General features: G+C 42.4%; 1 protein-coding gene across 21 annotated transcripts in view; it reads left to right on the forward strand.

The window, feature by feature from the left end:
• Positions 1 to 23,684, forward strand: part of ARHGAP40 (Rho GTPase activating protein 40) — a 40,725-nt gene extending 17,041 nt beyond the window's left edge. For 15 of the 21 annotated variants that reach the window (XM_040575698.1, XM_040575709.1, XM_040575702.1 and 12 more), the window contains 14 exons: positions 6,659 to 6,861; positions 11,213 to 11,433; positions 12,722 to 12,797; positions 13,400 to 13,551; positions 14,186 to 14,351; positions 14,609 to 14,796; positions 14,924 to 15,001; positions 15,272 to 15,431; positions 16,168 to 16,250; positions 17,048 to 17,254; positions 17,523 to 17,663; positions 19,286 to 19,446; positions 20,456 to 20,511; positions 21,203 to 23,683. In XM_040575698.1, the coding sequence (XP_040431632.1) occupies positions 6,681 to 6,861; positions 11,213 to 11,433; positions 12,722 to 12,797; positions 13,400 to 13,551; positions 14,186 to 14,351; positions 14,609 to 14,796; positions 14,924 to 15,001; positions 15,272 to 15,431; positions 16,168 to 16,250; positions 17,048 to 17,254; positions 17,523 to 17,663; positions 19,286 to 19,446; positions 20,456 to 20,511; positions 21,203 to 21,309 (1,977 nt within the window). In that variant the 5' untranslated portion in view covers positions 6,659 to 6,680 and the 3' untranslated portion in view covers positions 21,310 to 23,683. Of the gene's footprint in view, positions 1 to 4,159; positions 4,255 to 6,658; positions 6,862 to 11,212; positions 11,434 to 12,721; positions 12,798 to 13,399; positions 13,552 to 14,185; positions 14,352 to 14,608; positions 14,797 to 14,923; positions 15,002 to 15,271; positions 15,432 to 16,167; positions 16,251 to 17,047; positions 17,255 to 17,522; positions 17,664 to 19,285; positions 19,447 to 20,455; positions 20,512 to 21,202 lie in introns of those variants that run through there. The other 6 variants (XM_040575711.1, XM_040575693.1, XM_040575708.1 and 3 more) reach the window with 5 other exon arrangements.
• The last annotated feature ends 3,919 nt before the right edge of the window (positions 23,685 to 27,603 follow it).

Raw genomic sequence — 27,603 nt, forward strand, 5'->3', positions numbered from 1 at the left:
TGTGCCCCTTTCTCCAGCAGGATGTCCGTGTCGGTGAAAGGCCTTTCCTGTTTGGCTTACCTTGCTGCTGCAGGGAAAGTGAGCCCCGGGCTCCTCCATGGCGACCTTGCAGTGAAACAAATGGAGGGAGGGCATGGCTTACGTCTTCTGAGGTCAACCTAAACCTTAATGCAATGGGGCAGGCACCTAAACTAACAGACTAGACTAAACAGGGCTTTGAGTGTTTTTGATTTGGCTGTGTCTGCATGGGTTTATCAGTCCCGTGTTTGTTCTGCTCTCGGTTTCAGTCTTAGACACCTCCAGGCAGATCTGTGATTTTAGGCAAATTTTGCTATTACTTGTCTTGCTTGCTTATTTAGACCCTTACCAAAGGGAGAGGAGATAAGTCTCTTCCAGATGAAGGGCTGAGATGGGAGTGTTGAGATGGTGTTTCTTTGCCCTTAAACACTTTGATATCAACGTTTGGTTTCAGGTAGGTTATAAACCATGCTTTATCCAAAACTTGCAGCGCTGTGGCAGAGGTAACCTTGAGAGGTCAAGTCCGGCACAAGGCACAGTGAAGGCGCCACGTGTTACACAAGAGCATCCGTGTTCAAGTATTTTTCTCCCCGTAGTGCTGGACAGATAACGACTGTTTTGTCTTTCTGGTGTCACTGCGGGTGTCAGGACAGGAGCTGGGGAGTGGCTGTGTTGTAGTGGGGGAAAGCTGGCTCTGGTCCGCATTGCTCTTCACGTATGCGGAGTGATCTGGCGTGTCCCCTTTATCACTTGCAGAACAGGCTTCTTCACAACAGCCTTCGGTGACGCTGCTCCCAGAGCTGCTTGCATAATGGCACATCTTGATGAAGTGATTGCAGTGTTACTGCAAACAAGCTCTAATCTTATTAGCAGGCTGCACAAGTGACGTCTTAACTCTTCTCGCTCGTGCTGTAGATACGGACCTTCAAGTGCGTTGTCCCATAGGTGCCAAGTCTTTGATAAAATGCCTTCATACAAACAGAAGTGGTGTTAGGCAGCAGTGCCACACAAAGCAGGGAGGGCTAGAGGCACTGTAATTTTTTGTAGGGGATATGCCCTGAGACAGTCTGTATGGCAGTGTATGTATGAGCAAACCCCGTATGGTTACGGGTATGCAAAGATACGTCAGCAGTGGTAGGCTGCTGCTGTGATTGCTGTAATTCTGACTCTTAAACTACTTTGGGTTGTTAAGCCAGGGAAAGTAAAGCATGCTAGGGGTATATTGGGTAAGTTATTGTTCCTCTTTGCCACAGTAATTTGATAATTAGTACGCCTTTATGGTCTCGTCCGAGAAGCTTGAACAGCCCTGTGCTTCTCGCTTTCTCCCAAGGGAGACATCAGCACTGCTCTTCTGCTCCACGGGTGGAGGGGAAGGGGGAGTTGGCAGGCTGTGCGCAAAATTTAGGGGATTGTAAGAAGAAGAGGCCTTAAAGCAGGACTTGAAAGATTTGCAATAGCTCTTTCTTTTGAGTTAGACCTTTGGCTGACTTGCTATGAATTGGTTCTGTTCTGTTCACAGAAAAGTTATGGAACTTGTGTCTACGACATCTCTTGTGTTGAACTTGCTATCTGTGCGTTGGAAATAGATTTTTTTTTTTTTTTTTTTTTTGTAATTCTGCAAGTCTGAATGAGATCCCAAATTGTGCATCACCTAAGATTATGCTTCATCTAAGATTTTGATGAGTAGACTGTTGTCTTTCAACAGGGATCTGTTACCACATTAACACTGATATATTTCGAAGAATGATTGAGGTGTAAACTTCCAATTCTTTAATAAAACATATATACTTATATTTAGGTATAAGTATATAGATATATCTATATATGACTTTTGAGGATTTTCTCTATTTTTTCAAAGACTTCTGTCTATTATTTCTTGATGCCTTTATCTCACCACTTGATCTTAAACAAGAAAATCTGTCACGTTATATAACTGATGATCTGATCTTCCTGGTTCTTCAGCTGGACTTAAACTGCTTGCTTAGGATAGAAACTTGGAAGCAAATTAAAGAGGGTTTTTTTCCTGCATAGGCGTGCTTGGTTTGTTTCCCTAAATCTTATGTTCTTGTACTCATTGATTGTTTTTGACCTTGAAGTAAATTGCTGGTGAGATGCACATGTTTTGTGATGTTAACATATTTGTATTCTCTGACTTAGCATCTTTATCTGTCAAAAAATTGCAACAAGATAAAATAATTTCCAACTCTGTTCTTTCAAAAGAGCTTTTGTTTTGTGCTAGTGATCTAAATTGCTGTGATACGACTCGGTGTGCTGCTCAAAGCTTGCTCTTGAGGTTAACTCAGACTCTTCCTATCTGTTTCTTTGTTTCCTGTGTCTCCTTGTGCTTGCTCCAGATTTGTGGATATGGCTTTAAACTGGGTGTGCTTGCATGTGCCTTATATAACTTAGTTGTTCTGTTCTTGTTGCCTTTTTTCATCTTATTTCTTCTGGAAACAGCGCTAAAGGAATTCCATTTTCTTCATTTACACTTGTCACCTTCTGTTCTATTTGCAGTACTTAAGAAGGAACTTCATTTATTCATCTGCTAGGGAGTTATTTCTGTGAGGAAAGGATGTTGAGCAAGCAGTGAAGCAGTCCAGGCAGCTATGATCCTTTGAGAAAGTCTCTGACGAGAATGATTCAACCCTGGAATGAACAAATGCTAAGCAACGCTGTTTATCTTATTTTGATATTCAAGAGGGCCAAGAGTTGCTTGAGTGTTTACAATATATTTGCTGTGTGTTGGCAGTATCTAGGAACAGATCAAACACTACTCTGAGATTTCATATCCTAGCCCAGGACTGGTGAGCCACCACCACTCAGTCAGCCTTTAAGGGCTACCAATGCTCCACACAGAGAGGATTTGTAGAAGAAATAGGAAAATGAACCATATAAGGTCCACGCCAGTCTAGTTTCGTTTCTCATAACTGCTATTAATCCTGTAAAATCAGGCTAGACTGAATGTGTAGGTGAGCCAGGTGGATGAGTCTAGAGCCCCACTGCAATTATCTCTCGTAGACAAGAGGAGGAGATGGCGTTAGGATGGTCAGTCTTCCCAGAGTCGTTCCTTAGCGGTTGCCCTTAGCTAGATCTTTCTACCCAGCTCGCTTCTCTGTTGGGTTAATTTTTAAATCTGTATGATGTTAAGCTTTTTTGTAATGCTTACAGTGCATCTGAGTGAACTTGATTATTCCACTTTGCCCAGTTGCAACTGAGCAATTAACATTTTAAGCCAACAATCTACACTTGAAATCTAAACTGTTGCTATGTTTATACGTCATGGATTGCCCTCTGTTGACTTGGGAATGCAATGAGGAAGAACAATCTCGTAGGTGCACTGAATCTGAAATTAACCTTCCACTTGGCTGGTTGGATTTGTAAAGCACTGTGCAGCGTGTTCAAGAAAAAAACAGACCAGAGAATAAAGCATTTTCTAAATTTTAAGGTCTGACTCCAACTTTGATGTTGTCCCATCTCACAGGACAACAACAGCAGGAGCTCGGGACTTGTAGAGCTGGGCTTTGGATCCTGCTAACATTGTGTAGGGTGGTTGTGTGTTGGTGAAACAAGGCATAGTGCGTCACACCGTGGGGATGTTGAGAAGAAAATTTCAGGTGGCTTTTGAGCTGTTCAACCCACAAGCAGTTTGAATATGGCTCTCCTGTAGGAGACATGCAATGTGATTAGCAGTGGAGCTCATTGATGCAAGGACTCCAGGCTTACCTGAATGTCCTTCCAGTGGAAGGAGGCAAAGTAACGGTGGATGGTACAGAAGTAAGAGTTGCAGTGGGACGTGGGTGCTTACAGCAGTTCTATGGTGTCTGACAAAGCCACATCGTGGCTCCATGTTATGCTGTCGTGATATGGAGCTGAAGGTGCTGGTAGACCCGAAAGCCGGTGGCAGAAGTGCATCCTGAAGATCTGGATTGTAGGAATGTTGTGACCCTTCTCAGACGTACACCAGGAATCTGCCCTAACGCTTTAGGTGAGCATTTCTTCACCTGGTCCTAGCATCTCTTGGACAAAGCTTGTATTCAGAATCTGGTGTCTGGATAAGTCGTGTGGAATATCTGAGTTAACAGTCACCCTTTGAAAGAGCTGAAGACCATAAATATGGCCTTAATTTTTTATTTTTTTTTAATTTTTTAATTTTTTTCAGGCAGGCCTGTGGCAAGTGTGGAGAAGGCTATGCCATAGCTCTGGGTGACACAGGCTTGCTGCAGAGCATGTGCTAGGGTAGGTGCTGCTGGGTCTGCAACCTGGATGTAAATACTGTTCCGGTGTGAATCCACAAACGTTTCTGGGATGCCAGATGAGCCTGCTCTAAACGAGGCTGAACACGAAGGAGAGGTACCTTTCAGAGTTACTTTCATCTGTGTAACTTAGATTCTGAAGTATACTTACATATGCGCTGCACTGCATGATCCCACCAGTGTAGTGCAGCAGCTTATGGTGAGAGGAGTAGCTACGTGCCTGCTAATTGCCTTTAGCAGAGCAATTAGGGCAGCTTGTAAGGCAGCTCTACAGCCTGTTCGGTGTTACGCGTTGAGAGACTGCTCTGCAGTGCGAACTTGGCTGCGTCGGTGCTTCTGGAAGTGATGCTGGCCAAAACCACGTCCCTCAAAGTGGTCAGAAATTCTCCTCCTAAACTCATGTCACAAGTCGTGATCTCTGTTGACTGTCCTATAACATCCTAACAGGACATCACAGCAATGATGTACTGAAATAGGCTTTTTGATGGTAGCAGGGTGGCTTTGTTTAAACCTAATCCTCTTATGAGAAGGCTGGCAGCCAAATGCGAGGAGATGCAGAGATGTAGAGGAGTATTAAAGATGAAGAGTTGATGTAAGCAAAGTCATCTAAAATTTTAACTCCTAATCTTAGTTTTAATTTTAACTCTTAACTCTTTATCCTAGCGGGTGAAGGCATAAGTGTAAAGTTTAAAGGGAAAATAATGAATTAGGATGGTAGCTGTATGAGAGCTATGAAAAATGGATGTGAACTATGAAGGTTAAAAAACAATAATAAAATCTTAGATTGAATATTTAAGTGCTCCACCATGCTGTGAAGTGGAATCTCAGCTGCAGGTCTGTTCATCCAGAAGTGGGAAGGGAAAAAAGATGCAGATGGCTAATAAACAGGCAGAATACGTCTGCCTTTGTCAGAGGTGGGCTGTGTGGTGCAATAGCTCTTTTCAATTTTTAACTTTTGTGTTCCTGTAAAACAAACAAAAGACTTATTATTCATGTTCTCCACTCTGTTGCTGCCTCCAGATGTTCTGCGGTGATGGTTATCGCTTTAGTTCTGACCTTTAGAAGAGAGAGGCTGGCTGCATGTTAGAAAAGCATAAGCAGAGTATGCATGCACATGTGTAAATATAAGAGCAAAATATCCTCTACCACGTGCCTCCTAGTTTTTAGATCTTCAAATTTGTTATTTTAAGACTTGAAATGCTTCTTATAATAGCAGTTCATGCCAGAACTGCTAGTAATGGGTTTCCAGAATGAAGGGAACTAAAACTTGCAAGATATTTTGCCATCGGTAACTTTTTCTTAGTCCTTGTACACTTGTGAGGTTAATTTAATTTTGGTGGTGGTTTCGTTGTCGTGTTGTGTCAAAGCATAAGACTTACCTGTTTGTTGTTTTTTTTTGTTTTTTTTTTTTTGTCGTGTGACTAGAAAGCAATTCTGCGCTGTGTTTTGTAGTGGTGGCTGTTCATAGCTATTCTTGGAACATTTTTCAAACCATCCCGTGTTGGCGTAGCGTGCGGTCTCTTGATTTTTGTGTTCCTAAGCTAAACTGTTGAGGTGTTTATATAAGTCGGCTACTCTTATGCCTGCTTCTTTTTGTCTTTAAAAAGATACACAGCAGGATTTAAAGGGCTTACAACCCTTTGAAGAGAAGAACAAATTCATTTTAGGAGAGGCATTTCTTTATGAAACGATGAGAAACTCACAGCTTCCTTTAGGGAGGTTGAAAGCTTAGCTGAACAACGCCAGTTGGGACTTTGGCTGTCCATGAATTACTCAGCAGGGCGGTAAGAAAATTCTGTATGTTTGGGTTTCCCAGGACGCTTCCACTGTTTCACAGCCAAAAAATCTGGTCTGGGCAGGAAAAGAGGGCCTCAAACATCTGAGTTGTTTATTGCACGAACCGAGCTGCAGGGCACAGAGCTGTGTCAGATTTTGCATACAGGGGACAAGCCTACAGAGGTTCATCTGCTGTGGCTGGGAGTCGTCGGGCTTGCCAGATAGGCAGAGCACGTGTCTGCAAAGTTTGAAACATCTTGGTTGTCTGTGGATGTAGAGAGTGTAACACCAAGCTTACAGGCGGATCTTGGAAGCAAGTCTGGGAAACGCAGGAGGTATCTCAGAGGCTGCTGGAAGAACAGCATAGGAAGACTTGTGCCGATATTGTGTCCGCTCACATGCTTGGACAGTAGTTTGTTTTGTTTTTTTTCCCCTGCTCTGGTGGATTTGATCCCAACCTTGTCTGTTATTGCCGAAGACTAACAAAAGGAAGTGTAGTACTTACCTCTGTTTGGCTTTTACTGCAGCCATTAATCAAAAAGGATGTATTGTGAATGCCATACCTGAATATGTGTAGCTTAATCTCTCTTACTTATCTCTTCCTCTCTCAGTGCCAGACATTGCCCTTGCAAAATGAGCCAGCTTCCTCCGAAGAGTCCTTTGGCATCCCCGTTGTCAGAGGGCATCACTTCCAGGATAGATTCTTTGGACAACTTGTCAATGGACAGTTTTTGGCTGGAAGTAGAGAACATTAAACAGAGCACTGAAGCCGAGCAAGAGGAATGCAGCCTTGCAGATGTCAAAGCACAAGAGGGTAGGTTGCCAAAAATGTTGGGAGTGAGGGGAGGAAGGAAGATGTTCATCTCTGAAAATTTTCTTATGCACCTGAATGGTTGAAAAGCATGATGGCATATGGTTAGAATGTTACCTGGCAAGTCACAGTTATATTTATATAGAGATTTTTTTTTTCCACTGGATGATGGTTAATTCCCCGCAGAAGAGGAGTGCTAGCCTCACCTAGTTTCAGCTTCTGAAAAAAAGCTGACTGAAGATGGGTGAGAAGTACATTCACGGCTCCAGACTTTTTAAAGCAGCCACCACTAAGTGTGGGTGCCCTCATTCCTTGTGCACGAGCTGTGTGGTAAGCATGCTTTGACAGCTAACAGCATTTAGGAAGGATTGTTTGTGTACGTGGTCCTGAGACTTTATCATAGTGGCTTTTACAAGAGCTGCCTTTGTGGAAGGCAGGCTTTCCCCCTCTGATTCTCTGTTCTAGGAATCATAATAAACACTGAGAATGACAAGGGTACATCCACACAAGATTTTTCTGATACTGCTTTTAATTTTCTTTTCTTTTAAAGATCACTTCATGCATGTGGGGTGTTTCAATTGGACTTTCTAGAGCATTGATTTTTATCCAGGATTTTGGAATAATTGGAGTCTGTACCAATTGCCTTTTGACATGAGAATTAAAATAAATATCCTGGGGTTTTGGAGGACTGATGAGCACCAAGCAGTTCCACAGTTGGGCGGTCACACATTTCTTGTGTCCATTCTGGATGATGGGATTGCAGCCAGCACAGCCTACAGCTGTTGTTTTGGCCTGATACTGAGAAGGATATATGAGCGTAATGAAGAAATGTTTGAGTGAAAGTCCTGGTGTGATGCTATGTTTGGGAAGGGTAAATAACTATGCTGGGTTCATAAAGGGGCCCTGGAGAGTAGGACAGGAAGATAATCTGTGCTGGCCATAATGGGCAAGACACCGAACATCAAGGCCCACTGTCAGTGTCCACGCATCTAAGATTTAAGCTTGTGTTTTAGAACTGGAAGAGATACAAAAGTGACTCAGAAACTGACTGCATCGGGGAGGAGACTGGAAAAGAGGGCATGCCATTAGATGAAAGGCTGTCTAGGATATCCGAAATACTGATATGCTAGAGGCAATTTGATTGCTGTGTGTAAGCAGGGACATAAAGAAAAGTTTCCTGTAATGCTGCGTGTTAATCTCGTAGCTAACTGCTTAATTGGCACTTGTAACCAGACAAACTTGAAGTAACGCTCCTGGTAGTGAAGCCTTCCTGGCAGGCCAGGGAGGGCAGCGCGGTGTGCTCAGCCTCTGGGTGCCTTCTGGGAAGGAGTTCAGTCAGCGAGCCTTGTGCTCGAAGCGTAAGTAATGAGGGGAAACTTGAGGCTGGCCTAAATGCAGGAGGCCAGGCTGGGCTGGTGCCTCCTGGCTTCGTGTCTCTGCAGCCTCCAGCTGGAGCCAGGTGAGATGGCCGCGCAGCTGGGCCGCTTCAGGCCAAAGGCACTGCCGTTGTTTGCATAAAGGCCGAGAAGCTGGGCTTGGGCAGCAGTTAATAGCTCTGTCTGGAGCCAGTGATGAAGCGCTGATAACCATCACGGCCCGGAGACGGCGTGGACGCTTCGTGCAGATAAGGCATCTCAAAAATGCTGACCCAGTTGGAAGGTGATGAGCCCCGCGTGAGGGGTGGCGAAATGGGAGGCTGCTCGTGGCCTCCCACGGACAACTGGTCAGTCTGTAACCCTGGGGAAGAACTGGGTCAGCAGAAAGGTGCTGGGGTTTGATGTTTGCGGCCTCACCCACAGTTGAAAGGGGCAAAAACTGGCTTTTTTCTCCAACAGGAGTAGTGTAGTTTTTTCCTAGCTGCTTGCTCCAGCTATCTCCAAGGCCCATGGTACAACAGATGTATGCATTGTGTGTGGTGGTAGCACTAAAATATCTGTTAGTATCCTCGTAACATGCAGTCATCTCTGAGAAACGTCTGCAAAGGCTGTTTCTTCTCTTCCTCTGAAAAATAAGTGGGAAGTTGCACATAATGTTTTGTCTGATATCGTAGGATGTTTAGCTGTCATTCCATTTTTTGGAAACTAAACATAATTATTATGAATACTAGTTTTGGTTAGCTCATGTTTCAAGTAAGTTCTTGCAACTGGTGTTCTTTAGTTCTGCATATCTGTTCCCATTTGTGCCTCCTTCCCCAAATGTTGCTTGTCCAGATCTCACAAGGCGAATGTTAAAAACTCTCCAGGCTTAAATCTGCAGCCAGACTGCTATGGACTTCTCAATTCTGGCCTGTTCCTCTCTGATTTTCCTCTTCTTCCCATAAATAACCTATTTTACTCTTTTCCCTTTGTGTTACTGGTAAACATAATTGGGCCAAAAATATTAAATTGAGAAATTAACATCTGAGGTGCTTTGGCATCAGATGGAGCAGTAGGCTTAAACGGATGTCCGATTTATGGTCTTCTGCTTAGTATTGTGTATTAGATTAGTTTCCTGTTATGACTGGATTTGGATATTTTCAAAATTTGCAAGCAATACACTAACTTCCTGTAGTTCCCAAGGACAAAATAAAGAAGTCTTTTGCACGCTGTGCTTCTGTGAAACCGCGGATGTAGGACAAATAGCTGTATACGGGGAATTCATAAATGTGATTGAGTCCCAACCCTACACGCGCATGAGTAGCTGTAACCAAGTGAGCAGTGCCAGTGGGGATGCTTTTAACTGCTAAGCTTTTGGAGAACTGGACGTGAGAAGTGCCCAAAATCAGTGTGGGAGAGCTAGCCAGTTTGCTAGAAGTCTGGCTCTATTTGCTCTGGTGTAATGCTGAATAGAGTTCTGTTTTCATGCAACTTGCAAAAAGATATTGTGACTCCAGTAAACTCCTCAGCCTTTGGAGCGTGCTCCTTCCATTCTTAGGTGCTGTGACAAAACAGTAGTCTCTCCAGAAAAATTAAATGATGTAATCTCATAAGATGATCTGTGTGGCTTTTATTGATGCAACAATAATGAAGTTTTGCCCAAGCAGCTGTGATAGATAAGAAATACCAGTCTGCATCAGAAAGAAAAGAAAAGGGATGAACTATTCCGTTTCAGTCAGTTCAGTTTCATTTTTTTTTTCTTTTCCCATTTCTTTTCCCAGTATAACCTTAGGTAGAGCTGTGCTGGAGTTGCCTGCAGTGAATGATTGTGGTACTTAAAACTGAAAAGGTAAAGGCTCTCTGGCGTTCACACTATTAAAGTTGAAGCCAGCTGCTAAATTGCTGCTTTTATCCTTGGATTTCAAGTAACTGCCATGCTCAGGGCACTTTCCCACTTGCACAAAAGGCACATCCTATAAGGGAAAAATTGTCTTCCATGTTTGAAGTGCAACTTTTATATTGAAGATTAGCATGGAGTTGAGCTTGTTTGAATAATGCTGCTGTTACTGTCTCCAGGCTTGTCACACTTTACTTTGGAACTGGAATGGTCTTTAATTTTAGAGGTGTTTTGAGTAGATACAGCCATAAGTGAGTGCACAGAGCAAGAATAACACTGTTGTCTAATGTCTGTGTGGGTAGCAATCCACTTAAAAACATAATACAGTAAAGGAGCAGTGACAGTGCATGCAAATAATTCTGCAAGTGTATTAAATAAAATACATTCGAATCTATCAGACTAGTATCTGGATTTTTTTTAAAGTTGATACTGAGGCATGCATATGGATAAATAATAATTAAAAGAAATGGCCAAATGATTGGGAATTGTATGAAAGGCAAATGGGCAGTGTTAGATGTTATGTGGTTTCTCACAGACCTTTTGTATGCTGTCAGAGGACCCTTTGTGCCCAGGGAGGCAGTGCTGTTTGCTCTGACTTACCGTACTGGTGTACTTGTGCCTGCTGCCACAGCTCCCCTTTGCATGGATAGTCCGTGTGAAGGCAGACTTCAGCAAGTACAGTTGCCTTTCCTCCCATATCCTGTGAAAGCCCCCACTGGGTTCAGTTCCTCTTGCAGTCCTCGTGCTAATGCCATACAGTCACTATTGTGCCCCTTCTGCCCAGCACGTGTATTACCAGGGTCCTGGTAGCACACACATCTCCATAGTCTTTTTCTCCTCACCCTAGGTGAGGAAAAAGGAGTGTGTGGACAGTTAGAGCTGCCTGAAGTGCTGTCTCTTGTCTGGCTCAAGCCTGGTACTCGGCCAGCTAACCTGGGAACAGGACTTCAAGAGTGGCCTGGGCTTCTCACAAAAGATGTAACTCTCAGTCATTGCCACTCCGGAAAGGGAATGGCTCAGGCTTCTGATTTTCTGATGTTTCAAGAACTCACATTGCTCTTCTTTCTCTTTTTGCTCCCCCTTCTCGTCCGTTGTCTTGCAGAGGGAGAAGCTGAAGCTGAGTGGCTCCAGGACGCGGGCCTGTCAGACCTCATCACGGACCATGCCTCAGAAAACGACAACGTGGTGCTGCTCTCCACCCTGACGAAGACCCAGGCCGCTGCTGTGCAGCGAAGGTTAGATACCTACTCCCGGTCTCGGAGGAGGAAGAACAAGCATCCCGTGCGTGATGTTCGAGACATTTTTGGAGTGGTCGGCTCTGGGGTATGTTGATTGAGTGGAATCTCCCAAAAGGTTTTGTTGTACTGTGGTAGCAGCCTCAGCTTGCTGCACCTAGGGCTGCTTCCATTTCCAAAATAGGTGGCTTCATCTTTTAAGCTGAAATGAAGCTGAGATTGCAGAACTTCTGCATCCAGGTTGCAGGACTGAGAAGAAATTACTACAGAACATGCAGTTCTATAATCTTCCTAGAGACTGTCGGAAGAAACACTTTGTGTAGCACCTACAGCACTGCAGCCTCATGGAGCTCTGATATCATTTGGAGCCCTCTTGTGTTTTCTTTATTCCAGTGACATTTTATTCCAACTGCAAGTTCTTCTTAAGTTCCTCAACTGAAATTCAACAAGTTTTTAAACTTACATGTTAAATAGAAATCTGTTGTATGCTCTGTCATATGGGAATGAAGATTTTTAGCTCTTAACCTTAAATGCCCACTCACTAGGTTTCTTCTATTTGCACTTGAAAATTTGAGCAACTAAATCCAATCTGATAAAGTGACGTTCTGGTGTGAATTAGTTACAGATGTTAAATGGGGTGGTTCTGCTTTCATGGTAAGCTCATCAGTTGTATGCCTACTCTAAATATATAGTACATCTTCGGTACAGATTAACTTCTGTCCATCTGCAATGACTTTGCACAGGTTCCTTTTAGCTTTCATTCATCTGTCCACAACTCCATGTCATGAACAGGTTCTGAGAAAGTTGCTAACTTCTGGTAACAGAATATGCTTTCTTGTATTCTGACTAGTTCTAGCAAGAGGAAGGTTTTCATTAGTGGAATTGACTGCCAAATGTGTCTTTATACTTTAAAGATGCACTTCTCTTTCTAGACCTGAAGAGGCAGGTTACCATAAAGGTTGCAATGGGAAGCTTTTAGGTGCTGGTGTGTGACTAGATCCTGTGCAGTTTGCTCGGTACGCTGTTTGTTAGCCCCTCAATGTATAAACAAAAAAGAAATTGGCTGCTGATCGTGAGGAAGTAAGTCTTGCTTTCATGGTGTGGAAATTCATCATAAATACCATCTGTGAAAGTTGTCTGTTTTTCACCTGCTTGTCAAATCCCCTAATTGTTATTCGTTTAATAATTCTTAGTTTCAGAACAGTCTTAGAGTCCTGACCTTCAGCAGCATTTTCTCAGAGTAGCAAGCAATGTCAGGTGTTCTTTGTGTTTGGTTCTTTTTGGTTTTGTTTTGTTTTTCTACCAAAATCAGGGTGTCATCATAATGACTTCTGTTCTGCTTTGTGTAAGTAAGAATGTTTTGATTTACTTTTCAGGAGACAGTAGCAGAGAAAGAGGAGTCCAGCCCAGACCAGTTGTGGCACAATCTACGGACTTCAAATGTTCAGAAACGTAAGAAGGAATTTTCAAATGCACAGTAGGATTGGAAATGGGGTGTAGGATCTGAAGTGGGGCTGGAACTGAAAGGGAAGTTAGGCTAATCTGGACTCTGAACTTGAGCAGCTCTATCTCTAATACTAGCTGTTACTATTAGGTAAAGCCTTGTTTGTGTGTGTTTTTTTTCTTTTAAATGCAAGCTTACAAAATTTGCTGAATTTAGTAAACTTTTCAAGGGCCTACTGTTGTTAGGAATTAGCACACAGTGGTAACCTTCAATCTTCAAGAAAGCAATTAAAAAAACAAAGATCATATAGTGAAATCCTATAAGCACTATACACAGTTGCATAAAGAGAAGTTAGCCACAGGTATGTCCTTTAATTTAAAGCCATGTTCATGTCTTACTACTGACCTGGTGTTCTTAGTTGTAATGTTAAGGCTTTAAGCTAGGCTCACTGTGCTATGACAGCACTCTTTTCAAATGCTAATATGATCCTTTTTCTCTTTCCCAAAAGCAGTTGACTCCAAATATGTCTTAAATGGCTGTTTTAATGCACTTGTTTTCTAAGCTTCACCCTTTTAGCTTTCTGAAATTCAAGGTGTTTTCTCCTCTGTAGCAGAAACCCAGGATTACTCCTGCACAGTTCGAAACTCTGGAAAAGAGGAGGTGTTCAACATGGACATTGCCTACTCAGAGCAAGCAGCTGTCCTGCTCAAAGGATCATTCCTGTCTGAATCCAGGAGAATAAAGGATGGAAATGCCCTAACTGTAAGCATAGGAAGAATTTTTCATGTTAGAGCTTAATTAGCTTCTCTTCTTGCCTAGATGGGTGCAAGACATTTGATTCAATTGTATGATCAACTCTTGGAAACGTCCTCCATAGATAGTGTTGTAACAGGCCTGTACTAGGCAGGGGTTTTTGGATGGGTAATGCAATTATCGTTGCAGGGGTGGACAAGGATAACTGTTGTGTAGTGGGGGGTCAAAAGAAATAGTACTTGTGTGTGAATCTGTAGCTATTTGGATGTGGATCTGGGTTGTTGCCACTGAAAAAAAGAATAACTGGACTTTCTTGCTTGTAATGCTAACAGTTTCTTCTCTGAAAATGTACTGGACTGCTTCCAAAGTTCACTTAGATTAGGATGGGTATCAGGCTTTCTTTAATTTAGAAAACTGGGATCTCCAATATATTTGGAGAGTAATGCTGAAAAAGGGGAATATTGAACTATGAATTGAGTAGTAGTAGTAGTTTTGTTTATTTGCCTAGTGTTGAAAATAGGAGAATGTATAAATGCTTAGTTAATGATAAAGAATGATAAAAATGCAACAGAACTTCATAATCACTAGGATCAGTAGAGTAGCTTGTACTGAACCTTGTGTGTGTGTGTGTGTTTTCCTTTAGAAATTTAAAATCCACAAGGGCAGACTGGGAGTGACCAAGGTTGGAGATCTATCTGCTCAGGACATGAAGAAGATCCCCACGCTGGCCCTTATTGAACTAACAGCTCTTTGTGATGTTCTAGGCTTTGAGCTGAAGAGAAACAAGGCAGCAAAACTGAAAACAACAGGTTAGTATGTTTTCTTGATTTTTGTTTTTTTTCTCTCCCCTCATTTTGTGCCCCCCCTTTTTTAGTTGAGATCTTCTTACGAATTTGGTTTTCGAGTGGTAGAACAAGGAAGGTCTTTGATAAGAAACCTTGTGACAAGTGTTTTTGCATTTATCTATTTCTTCTGGAATCACTGGGTTATGATACCAAGACCTACTATCACCTTTACGTCTATCGTGTACATTTGTCCTATTACCTGTTCTTCTCTTTTTCTCCAGAACTTATAAAATGTGCTATCTTAGTCTGTAGTGCTGGAAGTATCCCTGACACCTGTATTAACAGTGGTACAGACTTAAAACATGTTTCTGTTGTAGAGAAAAGACTCTTTGGAGTTCCACTCAACACTCTGCTGGAAAACGACCAAAAACTGCTTCCCAACACTAAGGTCCCTCTGTTACTCCAGGCAGTAAGTTTTCTCGATTTCATTCATGCTTCTGCTCCTCGAAGCTGGGAAGCCTTTTAGGCTTGTGATAAGGAAGGGCTGACTTCTCACCCTCTGTACCTAAGAGCTTTCTTTTTTCCCCTTTTAATAGCTGCTATCTTGTTTGGAAAAGAGAGGACTTGAGACAGAGGGCATTTTGAGAGTTTCTGGGTCCCAGACTAGAATCAAGGTATGAGCTCTTTACCTTTGAAAATATTGGTAGTGATCAGGGAGCATGTTGCTGAAGCAAGTCTCGAAATAAGGTCTAATTTGAGTTGTCTCCCTTCCCTGTACAATTAGAAATGTCCATTACTGGGAGATCTGGGAATGTCTGTCGTTGAGGGTATCTGTGGTCTTTTGACTTGATGGGTTGACCTAGTGTTCAGCTATAGAATTTCCATTGTATTTGCTTACTGAAGCATGTAATAAATTCCATCTTTTTTTTTTTTTTTTTATATAGAGTCTGGAACAGAAGCTAGAAAGGGACTTCTATACCGGCCTTTTCCGTTGGGATGAAGTCCACCAGAATGATGTATCTGGGCTACTGAAAAGATTCATAAGAGAGCTGCCTGCCCCGCTGCTGACAGCAGAGTATCTTCCTGCTTTTGCTGCTGTACAAAGTGAGTCCCTCTTTGGGCTGTTTAGTGTCAGTTTGCTGGTTTGTACTTTTCTAGTCCTGGGCTCTCCTGTCAGGTCTCTTGTTAGCAAGTGGATTTCCTGGGAATACAGAGCATGATACTCGCTATAGATGGTCAAACTCAGTTTGCTGGGTGTTATATATACTATTATGCACAGCCTCAATGTCTTAGTCACTAGTTCTTGGTTGTACACAAAATCTTTGTGTAGGAACACTGTCCTGAATAAGTTATGTTACTACATTTGAGGCTGCAAGGTTACTATGTGAATTAGGAGAACCTAATTTAAAAAAGAAAAGTACATGCAGACTGAGCTGTGGCAACTGGCCAGGGTGCATGGTCTTGGACCATCTGCAGCAGTGTAAGACAGTGCGTCTTATTCTGAGGTTTGTGCCTCAATAGGTGACTTGAATGTTTTAAGCCAACTGTGTGTGCAACTTTTTTTTTGGACAAGAAATAGGTGGTGGGGTCTACTAGAGTACACGTAATACCAGCAAGTCTTCAAAAAAAAAAATCAATCATCTGGAACAAAAGTGATTCACTTCATAAAGGCTGTATGAGCTTGATTTACTTCTAGGATTTGAGACCTTGTTTTACAGATGACAAATGCTACAAAAAGGAATTGCCTTAGCCCTGCTCTCAATCTACGTGACTTGAGAACACAATTTCCATTCTTAAAAAGAATGGTGTCAGAAGCCTGAACCTGTCTTTCCCTTTCTAGATATTCCAGACCTGAAGCAAAGACTGCAAGCTCTGAACCTCCTGATCCTGATCCTGCCTGAGCCTAACAGAAACACACTAAAGGTAAGTCTACCTGTTCTTGATTTAACTGGAAAAACATGGTCTCATTCCACATTGTTGTTCAAGGAACTCTATCAGCTTTTGTAAAGGGGAGTGTAAATAATGGATGATTAGGAGGTTTTACTTCACTGATTTGAGCATAGAAACGCGTGATGGAGGGGAGTAAGCAAATCTACAGGCTGGGAAGTGAATGTAAGCTGTAAGCACAGTTTGCCTTTTGGGTACAAAAGCAAGAGCAGTAGGAATATATGTGGTCCTAGGGGGATTTTTACACCATTTTCAGAAACATGTTCTTTCTTTTCAGTGTACTAAAGAACTTCGCTATGGAGTGGAAGATGTATAGGTCTTATCTTAGTGCACCCATAGACAATATATATGGGAGAAATTCATCAACTTTGTTGAAGGTGTGAGGCAAAATAGATCCAAAGGGTTTCATTTTTGACATCTGCGAATAGATTTGGGGGATCCTGGGGGAAAAGAGGGTTGGCTTTGGATTCTGTAACTTTTAGAACTGGAGTTTGTAAATTGCCACCAGTCCAGAAATAAGAACTTACCTATTTCCTACACATACTGTCTCTTCTGATTCATGAACGCTGGATAAACCATCTCCCTGCTTGGTGTAGTTATTTGTTGCTATTCTATTATTAGAACTTGGCCACTGTACTTCCTGACTAGAGAGTTGGATTTTCTCATGAATATCTAGAAAAGGTGCTGATTAGATGATCTCTCCAGCAATTGTCACTCTAGTTTCTTAAGTACTATTAGGAATTAATATCTTAAGTCTCTTTCCCTCTCTTCAGGCTCTACTTGAATTTCTCAGCAAAGTGGTTGCCAGGGAGAACAACAACAAAATGAATCTCTGGAACGTTTCCACAGTCATGGCGCCAAACCTGTTCATGCACAAAGGCTTGCCAAACAAGATCCCTGAAGGGAAGGAGAAACAGCTAGCAGAGGGGGCAGCCGATGTTGTGCGGATGATGATCCACTACCAGGATTTGCTCTGGACAGTAAGTTGCACAGGTGTTTTGCAGTATGGTATAGCAGTGCCTTGGTCTGGATGGAACTGGGGTAGGGAATGGGATAGTCTTGGAAATTTCAGACGAGTTGATTGTTGGCAAAGCTTCTGTCTGAATTCCAAGATTACCTGTTTTGAAGGTATATAGATATTTCATCTGCTTAAGGGGCTTCATAAAGCAATGTTAAGGATTCTAAACGGTATCCTCACCTCTGCTTGATTTGTTTTAATTCCTATTTTCTCCCTTCTTCCCTGCCCAGGTCTCCTCTTTTCTGGTAGCTCAAGTGAGAAAACTCAACGAGAGCAATAGTAAAAGGTACCAGTTCTGTGACAAACGGATAAAAAATTTGTTGCGGAAGATTCATGCTGATAAAGACAAGGTGGAAAAGAACCAGGCAGAGGTGAGATAGAACTGGTCTCTTTCACAAGTGCCAAATACTTTCCCATTATAGTATTTTCATGAGAACTTGAAAAAGTCTAAAGAGTGATGCTTTTTACAGAGCGAGAGGGAGAACAATCTGCAGCATCCCAAGCTCTATTAGCCAGATTGTGGCAACAGCAGACCCTAACAGCAAGCATATTGATTAAATCTGAAACTACAAAATACTGTTAAGATGTTGCATGTTTACAGGAGAAGGGGGAAGAGACCAGGAGCAGAAATGCTGGATTTAACCTCACATGAACAGAATTGACATAGCTTTAGGTGTCCCATGTGTTTTGACAGACATGTCTACCAGGATCAAGTCAGAATTCTTTTAGTAAACTTAAAGCAAAAAAATTTAGACTACTACAGTAAAGTGAAAGTACGTTTTCAGTCATCTTGCAGTGTAATGCCGCTGATCTGTATGGGACAAAGTGAAGGAGAGAGGTGAAACTTCTCAATTTCACCTCTTGTGTTGGTGCTGGCTGAGACTTTTAAACAGATGTTGCTACCGGACCCATTTGAGTATCAAAGCGGCAGTCATTCTGCTTTTTTGGTTACCGTGGTTAATTGATTAATGTAGGTCTGTAGCAGGTAGGTTACATTACACAATGCTGGATTTTAGGTATCACATAGCAGTGGTGGTGATGCCGGGATAATCTAAGGACACGAGCAAAACGAAGCCTGCAGGTAGGAGTAACACATGGAGAGCTTAAATCTGCATACCTGAAGAAGAGTTTGTATTCTCATAAACCAGTACATCCCCCGTCTTTCTGTACCAGTTGGGCTACTGAGATGTGCACCTAAAATTTGTCTGGTTATGTATGCCTGTCACTCTTAAAGGCACTTGCGTTTCAGAAAGGATAACTACAATTTAGGCAGCCCAACAGATGACTGAATACTTAGGATTGTGCTAACAGTGCTTCCTAGTGGTGTGTAGCACTGTTTCTGCAGAACTAGAATTGCAAAATTAACATGCTTCGGTTTAGACCCAGTTAGAATGGTTCTTTGTTCTGCATAAAAATTCTGAAAAATTGGCTCATGAAAGCGTTAATGAGAACAGTTGACAAAACAGCACTCAGATTCTCTTCTGTAATAGTTCAGTGCTTCTTTTTTGAAATTATCTTTTGTTCTAAAATTCAGTAGTCCGTGTAAGACTGTTCAGTTGTCTAAACATTATTCCTGTTGGAATATTATTCCATATTCCTGTTTTTTAAACGAATTCTAGAGAAGTCCATCATGCTAGTGGAAAAACACTTTTTCTGAATTTATTCTGCCAAATCCCAATTTCATCAAAACCTGCAAGTGCCAGTACTGTATTTGAACAGCAGAGAGCACCAGCACACACCGATCGAGACCAGTGTTTTTCTCCCCAATCACGACACTGATGCACAGATAATTTGTTTATAATGCTCACTTTGATGCTTTTATAAGCTTCCATTTGCTAGTATGTGGAATAAGAAAAATAAATTCTATGAATACCTGGCTGGGTAAATTTCATTCTTCACATTCTCCAATCTAGTTTGAAACTTGATGTTTTAGCTGATGACAAAGTCTTTCTTGAAGTGCTTTATTCTTTTTTCTTCTGCTTTTCTTGTTCAGCCTTCCAAGGTTGTGAAAGTCCATGCTTCACTTCTCCTGAAGGATTCACTAGAGGTGCATTTGAACAATGCAACCAGAGTTGCTGATGTCTTGAGGCAGTTTCAGAAGAACTTGTGCCAGAATGGCTGGAATATTGTTAACACAGTCAACCTCCTCAAGTGGTAAATGCTTTTTCTCTGCTTATTTGGGGGAAAAAAAAAAGGCAGGTGGTCTAGTTACTATGTTTTCTGTCTTCTGGTGCAGCAGGGAACTGTTAGAAACTGCTGTCTGCTTTTCCATTCTAGATTTTGGGAATGGTGTGCTGGGTGGGGCAGACAAATAGTAGTTCAGCTGGGTGATTCCGTCACTGTGCTCAGGCTGGCAGGAGGGTGGTGGTCCCCTCATCTGCTGGAAGGCAAATGAACTACAACAGTATGTGCAAAGCCTTGCTGGAGAGAAAGGGAAGTGGTGGAATAACATTGACCATGCAAAATAAACCTTCTCTAGCTCTCCTGGAGAAAAGCATCACCTGTGTGAGCTACTTGCATGGAACCAGTATTTCCAATGTGCATAGGTTCATGTAGGGGGTTGCTAAAATAAGCTCTACAGTTCCCTCCTATGCTCCAATGATGAATTGCTGAAGTAATCCCCAAAATGAACAAAACAATTCCCTAACCCCGCAGGCATGTATGCAGTATTCAATAGGTGAAATGTTAGTGCATCTCCTGACTGTGTCCATGGGCAGGAGATGCCCAGACCAAGAGGGTGGATGGGGAGTTGGCTGAGTATGGGTCAGCTGGGAACTAGTATCTCAGTCAAGCTCCTACAGCCTCTGAAGTCTTCCTGCAGATGAGCTTCTCTTGGACAGGCTGTTGACTGTAGAGGAATGCTGACAGTGAGAATTGGTATTTATGCCTTTTGTTTTTTCTGTTGAAGTGTTTGTATACAGTGCACTTCTCATTACAAGTAAGGAATATCTGCCTTGTTCTTTGTACAATTTTGGGTGTCATTGCCAACAACCACATAGTTCAGGAGAATCAGCAAGGTTGCTGTACTATGCAGCGTTGTAGCTTCCTTGACCATTGCTGACTTCTGCACTGTGAACGATTCCTTTGGAAGAAACATGGCTGAACTACCTAACCTGCCCTTCATGGAGCTATGTTAACTTTAGTGTGTCTTTCCTTTCTATAGTAACAACTCAACGGAGTGCGCAAACTTGCTCCTGTATGAAGTGGGAGGCAATATTGGTAAGTCTGGGTGGTAACTGAAAATAACTTTGATACCCAGTTTTTATGTCTAACTTACAATAGGAGGGAGTCATAATGATTAGGCGATTTGGAGGGGGCTCCAGAAATTAAAAGGCAAATGAAGAAATGTGGGTTAACCGCACCAACAGCAAACAGCAACTGTCAGAGCTTTCCTCTATCAATAGGGTGGTGCCATCAGACGGAAAGGAAATCTAAATAATATAACAGCAGATTGGGGGGTCTGAAAATGGAAAGGAATTCTTATGTCCTGTTACAACTGGTTCTGAAGATCGTTGTCTACTGGAGTGATTTAATTTTCTCTCAGTATTTCTCATAATGGCATCTGTAGAAGGAAAAATCCATCATATCAAATACAACTTGGTCTAGCTACTGGATTTGATCGCTAACATATTTCAAAATGCATTTCGAAATGCTTTTCAAGAGCTAAGGTTATTGGGTATGAAAGTTAGATTGCCTTTCCACAGTTGAAGCTCAGCCTTAATGTGGTTTTAAGAAATACACATTCATTTTAACATAAAGAACTAGAACTCTTTCAGATTTGTCTAACCGCTTCTGAATGGTTGTAGTGTTGATATGAATGTGGACAAGTACCAGTCTTCAGGGGGAAAGTAGTAACTATGGGATTAAGAATATAAGAAATGTTTTTTTCTGAATTTCTTGTTCTGAATAGGTGAACATTGTCTGGACCCAGACACTTACCTCTTAGACTTGTATCATATCAATCCACATGCTGAGTGGATAATTAAGCAAAACCCATCATATCCTCGGATGTTCTAAGAGAGCATGAACAAAACAAAGTTTGGTTGAAGCTTTTGGAAGGCAAGAGAAAGCCATGGAGATGTTCCCAGTATAGTCACAGACTGGACAATGCTTGTGTCTTTGAAGGAAAAAAGTTTTATTTACTACTTCCATGACAGCTGGCTGTGAGTACAATAGCCCACATGTAAACAGGGGAATTGATAAACAGCACCAATTATCCTTACGTAGCCGAATTTGCAGGGATATGATTATTCTTAAATGAAATAAAAAGCCCCCCCAAAACACCCTGCAAAGCTACAGCAATTATACAACAAAGATGGGGGATGTAAGACGAGAAACATCTCTTGAAGTTGGTAGAACACGTTTGTTTCTTCTGGATTTGCTGTTCTTTGATCACATCCACATTTTGGAGGAGAGAGAGTTACATGCTACAGCGGTACTAATCCTCTTGGTAAGATCCACTATTGACTGTTGCACGTTACCAGAAGAAGCTGTGATCCTGGGTTTCAGTAATAAGATGCTGTTACTTTCTTTGAAGAATGGAAAGGGATGCTTCCAAAAAGGCCAGATGGGATGTGAAGCTGACATCTTGTATTTAATAGCTACAATTAAAAACATACATGCAACACAAGAAAAAAACAGAGGCATTTATTTTGCTGGAAAACCTACGTATCAACAGTTAACCAAGGAAATACTCTGAAGTGAATTTGAGGTTAGTAATCTGACCTGGAAGGCTCTGTGTGAACATGACTGTTAAAACGAAACAAGAACCCTAAGATGTGCAGTGGCTCAAATAAGAGGTCTGTGCCTATATCTGTCTGGTCACTACAGTGGGTACTAAATTGAGCCCTTTACCACTCCGACCACACATTTTCATCCTGCAGAGCATGGTGGCTGTGGTATGAAGAGTCAAGGGGAGAGTGGAGCACTTGCACCATGCATTATTACATAATCATCGTCTGACCTCAGTTCAAATGAGACTTCGCTTGTGGAAGAGGAGTGCAGAAATATTGTTTTCTTTTGCAGTGATGCTGAAATACCTCACATGAGGGAACCTACTATGCAGTTACAGGTGGTGGAACATGCACCTTCTGAAAATCCTGACATTTTTTATACTGTTTTTAAACACTGTTGGATATTTATTCATGTGGCAGAAGCAGGGCTGCCCTGCAAGCATATACTCAAAGTATTTCATTTGCCAAGTCCTAGCTGCACTAGTGACAAGCTCTCCAGTATTATTTCTGATGTTTAACTGAATTCATTTCTACTGCAGTCTGAACTTTCCTTCCCCTCCCTTGTTGTGCCCACCTTACCCCCCTTTGTTTGGCTATTCCTATTCATTTTCTCAAAGTCCTTATTTGTATTGTACGAGCACTTCATTCTGTAGTATGTCTGCGTGGTTAAATTCTCTTGGTGAAATAAGATCCTTGAGAAGCAGGTGAGCCATAGTCTGTATTCTTTCTAACCTGCTGTGAATATGGTATGAGTGATGCTGAAGTCGTGAAATTATGCATATATTAGTCTACTTTTTTTGGTTGAGATGTTGCAGATGCACTGATTCAAGGGGTTATCTTCATAGCTATCTTTTTAAGAACCTATAATGGTGTGTGGGGGGGAAAAATCAACCCAGAACCCCAGCATCAAGACCTCTGGAGATAACTTTTTTATAGGGCTTTAAATTGTGCCTACCAGGGCCTAATTGTTGCCCTTTAGGATGGGTGCTCTGTGTCTCTTAAAAGATCAAGCTGCTTTAAAATTGGGCATTAAAAATCAAAGGTACCTATTCACTCATCACTTCTGGAAATCTTTATTGCAGTGATGAAGCTTAGCAAAGGGCAAACACCAGAGATCTCATTCTCTGAGAAATACCTAACTCACCAAGGTGTTTGTAGGAAAGACTGAAGAATCTGTTCCAGTTCAAAGGTGCTTTGTAAGCTAAATTGCATCTCTACGAATCAAAAAACATTGCGTTTTTCTCCACCAGTTGTGCGTTAGATTATTTTTAATGTATTGGGCGAAGAATGCTACATCACAGTTTCTACGAATGAGAATTTTTTGTCTTTTTTTGAACACCAAACAATGTGAATAAGTGCTGTGAAAAACAGGCTTGGAGGATCTCACATGACAAATACCAGTTCTCAAATATGAAAGGTAATGTTGAAAAAAAAAAAAAAAACTCTTTCCAGATGATGGCTGTACTTTTTAATTTTTTTTCCCAAACTTTGTACCAAAGAACAAGTATGAATTTTGAACAGTCACTGATGTGCAACCTGCTTCTGGATGTTGGCTTTTAATAACTTTTTTTTTTTTTTTTTACAAATTTTTAATTCTGTATTTAAAATTCATTTAATCAATGAGACAATAAAAATACAGTCACACTTCTTGGCTCTAGTTTCATTAGTGGAATGAGTTAGCACAGCAAATGGCAGCAGTCTGTGAACTCCAGCAGAATTTGCCTTGTGCCTCAAGAGGGATGGATGTACCTGGAGTCTACATGAGCTAGACAACTTTCATGTTACAGCTTCAGATAAAGTTCCTCTCTGGATGATCCTGTGGGGTAGCTGTGAAATAGCAATCCAGGAGGAGGACGAGGAGTCAGTCTTGGGTTCAGAAAGCGTAGAGGAATGTTTGGAGCTGGTCTCTTGACAATGAGTTGACGGCTGGCCCCTTCATGAGCACTAAGGATTAGCACCTTCTGAAGAATGAAATGCTCTTGTTAAAGAGGGGAAGATGTTCAAGTGCCATGGGAAGTCCCTCTTCAAAATCCTGTCAGTCCCTTCTCTGTTGAGCTGAGTTCAGTTACATGCATGCCTGGAAGAGCGGCCCGGCTCACCAAGACAGGAATCTAGTCTGAAAGTGTGGTTAGGTTATGGCTTACGCTTTAGTGTTCGATATTAAGTGACGGTATAGGGCATAAATCCACTTATATCTGTTCAAAAGTGGTAACAGTAGCAGCCTGTCCAGTATTACCAATAGGCCAGCAGGACTTGCTATCCTGTCCTGAAACAAAAGGAAAGAAGAGAGAATCTGAGTGGCTTTAGAGAGCTTTCAAAGCAATTATCTGAGGAAAACACCAGCTTATCAAACTCATTTCACCCATTCATCTTCAGTAGTATCAAAGTGCTAATCTCTCCCATCCCCAAGGGCATTTTTTGATTGATCATTACACAGCTATCTCCTCTGCTCAGAACAAAAGCCCAGTATTTATCCTGTATGCAACTTAGTCGGGTGTGCTGAGATAACAGGGCATAGCATAAAAGAATCTTGCCAATGCTGGTTAACCATATTTGTAGGTGAAGTGGAACTGAAATACCACATTTTAAAATAAGCAATTTGCTTCAGGCAAAAGCTCTGCAGAATTATGGGATCTTTACAGGAACAAGTGAAGCTTCAGCACTTGGAGGGAAACACCATGGGAGAACAACTAAATAGTCTTCTTGGAGCAAAGTAAGTAAATGACAGCAAGTAGTTGTAAACAATGCCCCGCCCTAAAAAAAAAAAAAGCATTTGATTAAATCTGTTTCTTTCCCTTAGTGCGCTCCTTGTTTGTCTGTGACAACAAAGCAAACAGCATCTGTGTTTGTCTGCTGGCTTGTGTCTGTGAGAAAGAAACTTTCAGGTTTTCTCCAAATCCTATCCGGCTCCGATTATACACCAGGGCTGTGTGCAGGGTAATGCCCAATGTGAATATACACGTGTATGATTATAGCGATATGCCTATAACTCAGGTTCTTGCAGCACACAGCCATGTCTTAATCTTGAAAAAGTTAATTTGATCACGACATGTTTTTAACCAAGTGGGGGAGTGGATGTGTGCTTGGAGCTCTCTCCTCTTGGGCAGATCATCAGTGTCCTGACTCTTCTGCACAGCTTGTGTGGCTGGAGCCCCTCTGCAGGCGGCTCCTTTTTTCACTAGATGGATTTACCTAATTCTAATCTGCTTTCTCCCATGGGGAAGGAAAGAGGAGGACATAGTTGAATGTTTTAAGTTATTATAAAAGAAAATGCCTGGTAGCGCTGATGGTTCAGCCAGGAAATGGCTGTGGCATCCCTGGCAGGATCAGCTCCCATGTTCTCCCCAGACATCTCTATCCCCTGTGGACTAAGGCTTGTAGCCTTTCTTTCTGGTGACAAACTCTTGAAGCAGCTCTAGGTAGGCTTTCCCTTTCCAGTTCCTTGTTGTCCAGGGCAGGCAGGCAACCTCGCCTGCCAAAGTGCTTCTCTCCATTGCATGGCCCAAAGTAGGACCCAATGGGCTTGAAGGGGTTAAAGCAGTTTTCCCACTCTATTTTGTTCCATAGCTCTTTCTAAGGCATGGTCTAAAGAATGTGGGGGAAGAAAATCTATTTTTCTATTCTTAGTTCTTGGAAGGAAATCTGAAGCGATGTTTTTGACTGTCCCTACTTGCCTGGCTGGTGTCGTTGAAGGAGTGAACAACAACTAGGGGATGAAGGAGGAAAAGAGGAAGAACAGCAATAGAAATGGAGGCTGTAAGCATATGTCTGTAAGTGTGGTTCTTTTTGTAACTGGGTTTTTGTTTTTTCTCCCTTCCCATCCCTGGATTTGGAATTTCTGTGGATGCACATGAGCTCTACTTGCTCGCCCCAAACCTTGTTCTTGTCAGGTTGCGTTAGAAACCTGCTCCAGTGCTTCCCCATCCTTTGCTGGCTCAAAACTAAAGGCAGGCTTCCCTTGCCTCCAGCTCTTGCTGTCCTGCTCTTTCAGTGCTGGCCAGGGTGACGTGAGCCTTCAGGACTGCATATGCTTCATGTTGCCCCATAAGTTTGGGAACAAAGTCTAAAGAGTACAGGGACTGCTTGTGATCACGGGAGCAGCATGAACAGTACTGGAGGGCACCAGCACCAATGGATGTCTGGGCAGGATGCTGGGAGTCCCCAGACTGATGTTGCCTTAATGCAGCACGGTCTTGCACCTGGTGTAGGTCTTCAGCAAGTAAGGAACAGCAGCTCCTCTGCTGTTGGCAGCTGAGACTGGCTCTGAGCATGGTTGTGGACAGACGTGTGCTAGCACAGTGATTACTACAGGGGGAAAAGATGCTGCCATATCCCCAGATTTGAAATTCTGGGGCCAGTTCTCACTGTGCAAGCACAGGCTCAGCCACAGCCAGGGTCCAACTTAGATGTATGGAAATTACAACTGATTTGTGCTTTTGGGGGGAAAGATGACATTTAGGGGAGGGTGTCTTATTGTTAGCAATCAGAAAGTGTTCTTGGATGTAGGACAAAGACCAAGGTACCTGAAATTGAATCTTTTGAGCCTTTCTCAGAGTTTTAAAGGTCCCGAGGTGTGGGGTTGTACGTAACCCACCTGTGTCACCTCCTGTCTCAGCAATTTGTATGTGCCTTGTCAGTGCAAGCCGTGTTCTTGTCTGTGCTGATGGCTCTGTAGTAAGCCAGTCTCTGGACACAAGAGGCAGTCAAAAAGTGGAATAATTGCATTTTACTTATAACAAACCAGCAGAGCTGGCTCAGGGTTTCAAGAGAGACAATTAAAGATATTGCATTGTTTTCTTCAAAAGGAGAAATAGACCCAGGGGTTCCTTAATAGCCCTCCTGGTTCAGCGCTGTGCTCTTGGAGCACGTTGTTGTGGGTTGCATTTATTATAAGCCACTTACTATTATCCCTAATTGTTTAGCTGGGGGGAGGTCTCTCACTAACAGGCGAATTTGTGACTTGATGAACACTCAGCTGTCTGTATTTAAGATAAAATTACAGTAATTAACAAATCGATCAACCCTACTTTTGCTTTGCTGGCTGGGACAGAACAAATGGGCTAAATGAGACCTATTTAGCACAAAGGTAGAGAAAAAGGGGTTTGCAGACCTCAGGATACACAGGCTCAAAGCTTTTTCACACGCTGCTTTCAGTGGTAATGTCACATAATTATCTCTTGTTAGATAATTTTGTCTCTGACAAAAAGCACTGGTGCTGTGCTCTCTTCTGCTCAGCCCAGCAAGGCAGAGCCGCGGCTGGTGAACAGCCAGGTGGGTTTTGTTAAACCCAAACCTCAAGCAGGGGTATGCTGGATTCTGTGGGCGATTTACCTGCTTGTGTGCAGAAACTGACTTTGGGGAGAGCAAGAATAATCCCTCAGGTGGTCTTGTGCTTGTCATATACCTGCCAATGTATTGCTTTTTGTGTCGGTTTGCAACCCGAGGGTTTGGGGCTCCCATCCCAGCTCACCTTCTTCACACCCTGGCCAGGGCTTCTTGCACTGACCCGTCCTCACAGTGCCCTCGTGTGGGAAGAACTCGTCCCCTCTTCTCCTAGGTAACTGGTACCTGCTTGCAG

This window comes from Cygnus olor, chromosome 16 (assembly GCF_009769625.2).
Source record: "Cygnus olor isolate bCygOlo1 chromosome 16, bCygOlo1.pri.v2, whole genome shotgun sequence".
NCBI lineage: Eukaryota > Metazoa > Chordata > Aves > Anseriformes > Anatidae > Cygnus > Cygnus olor.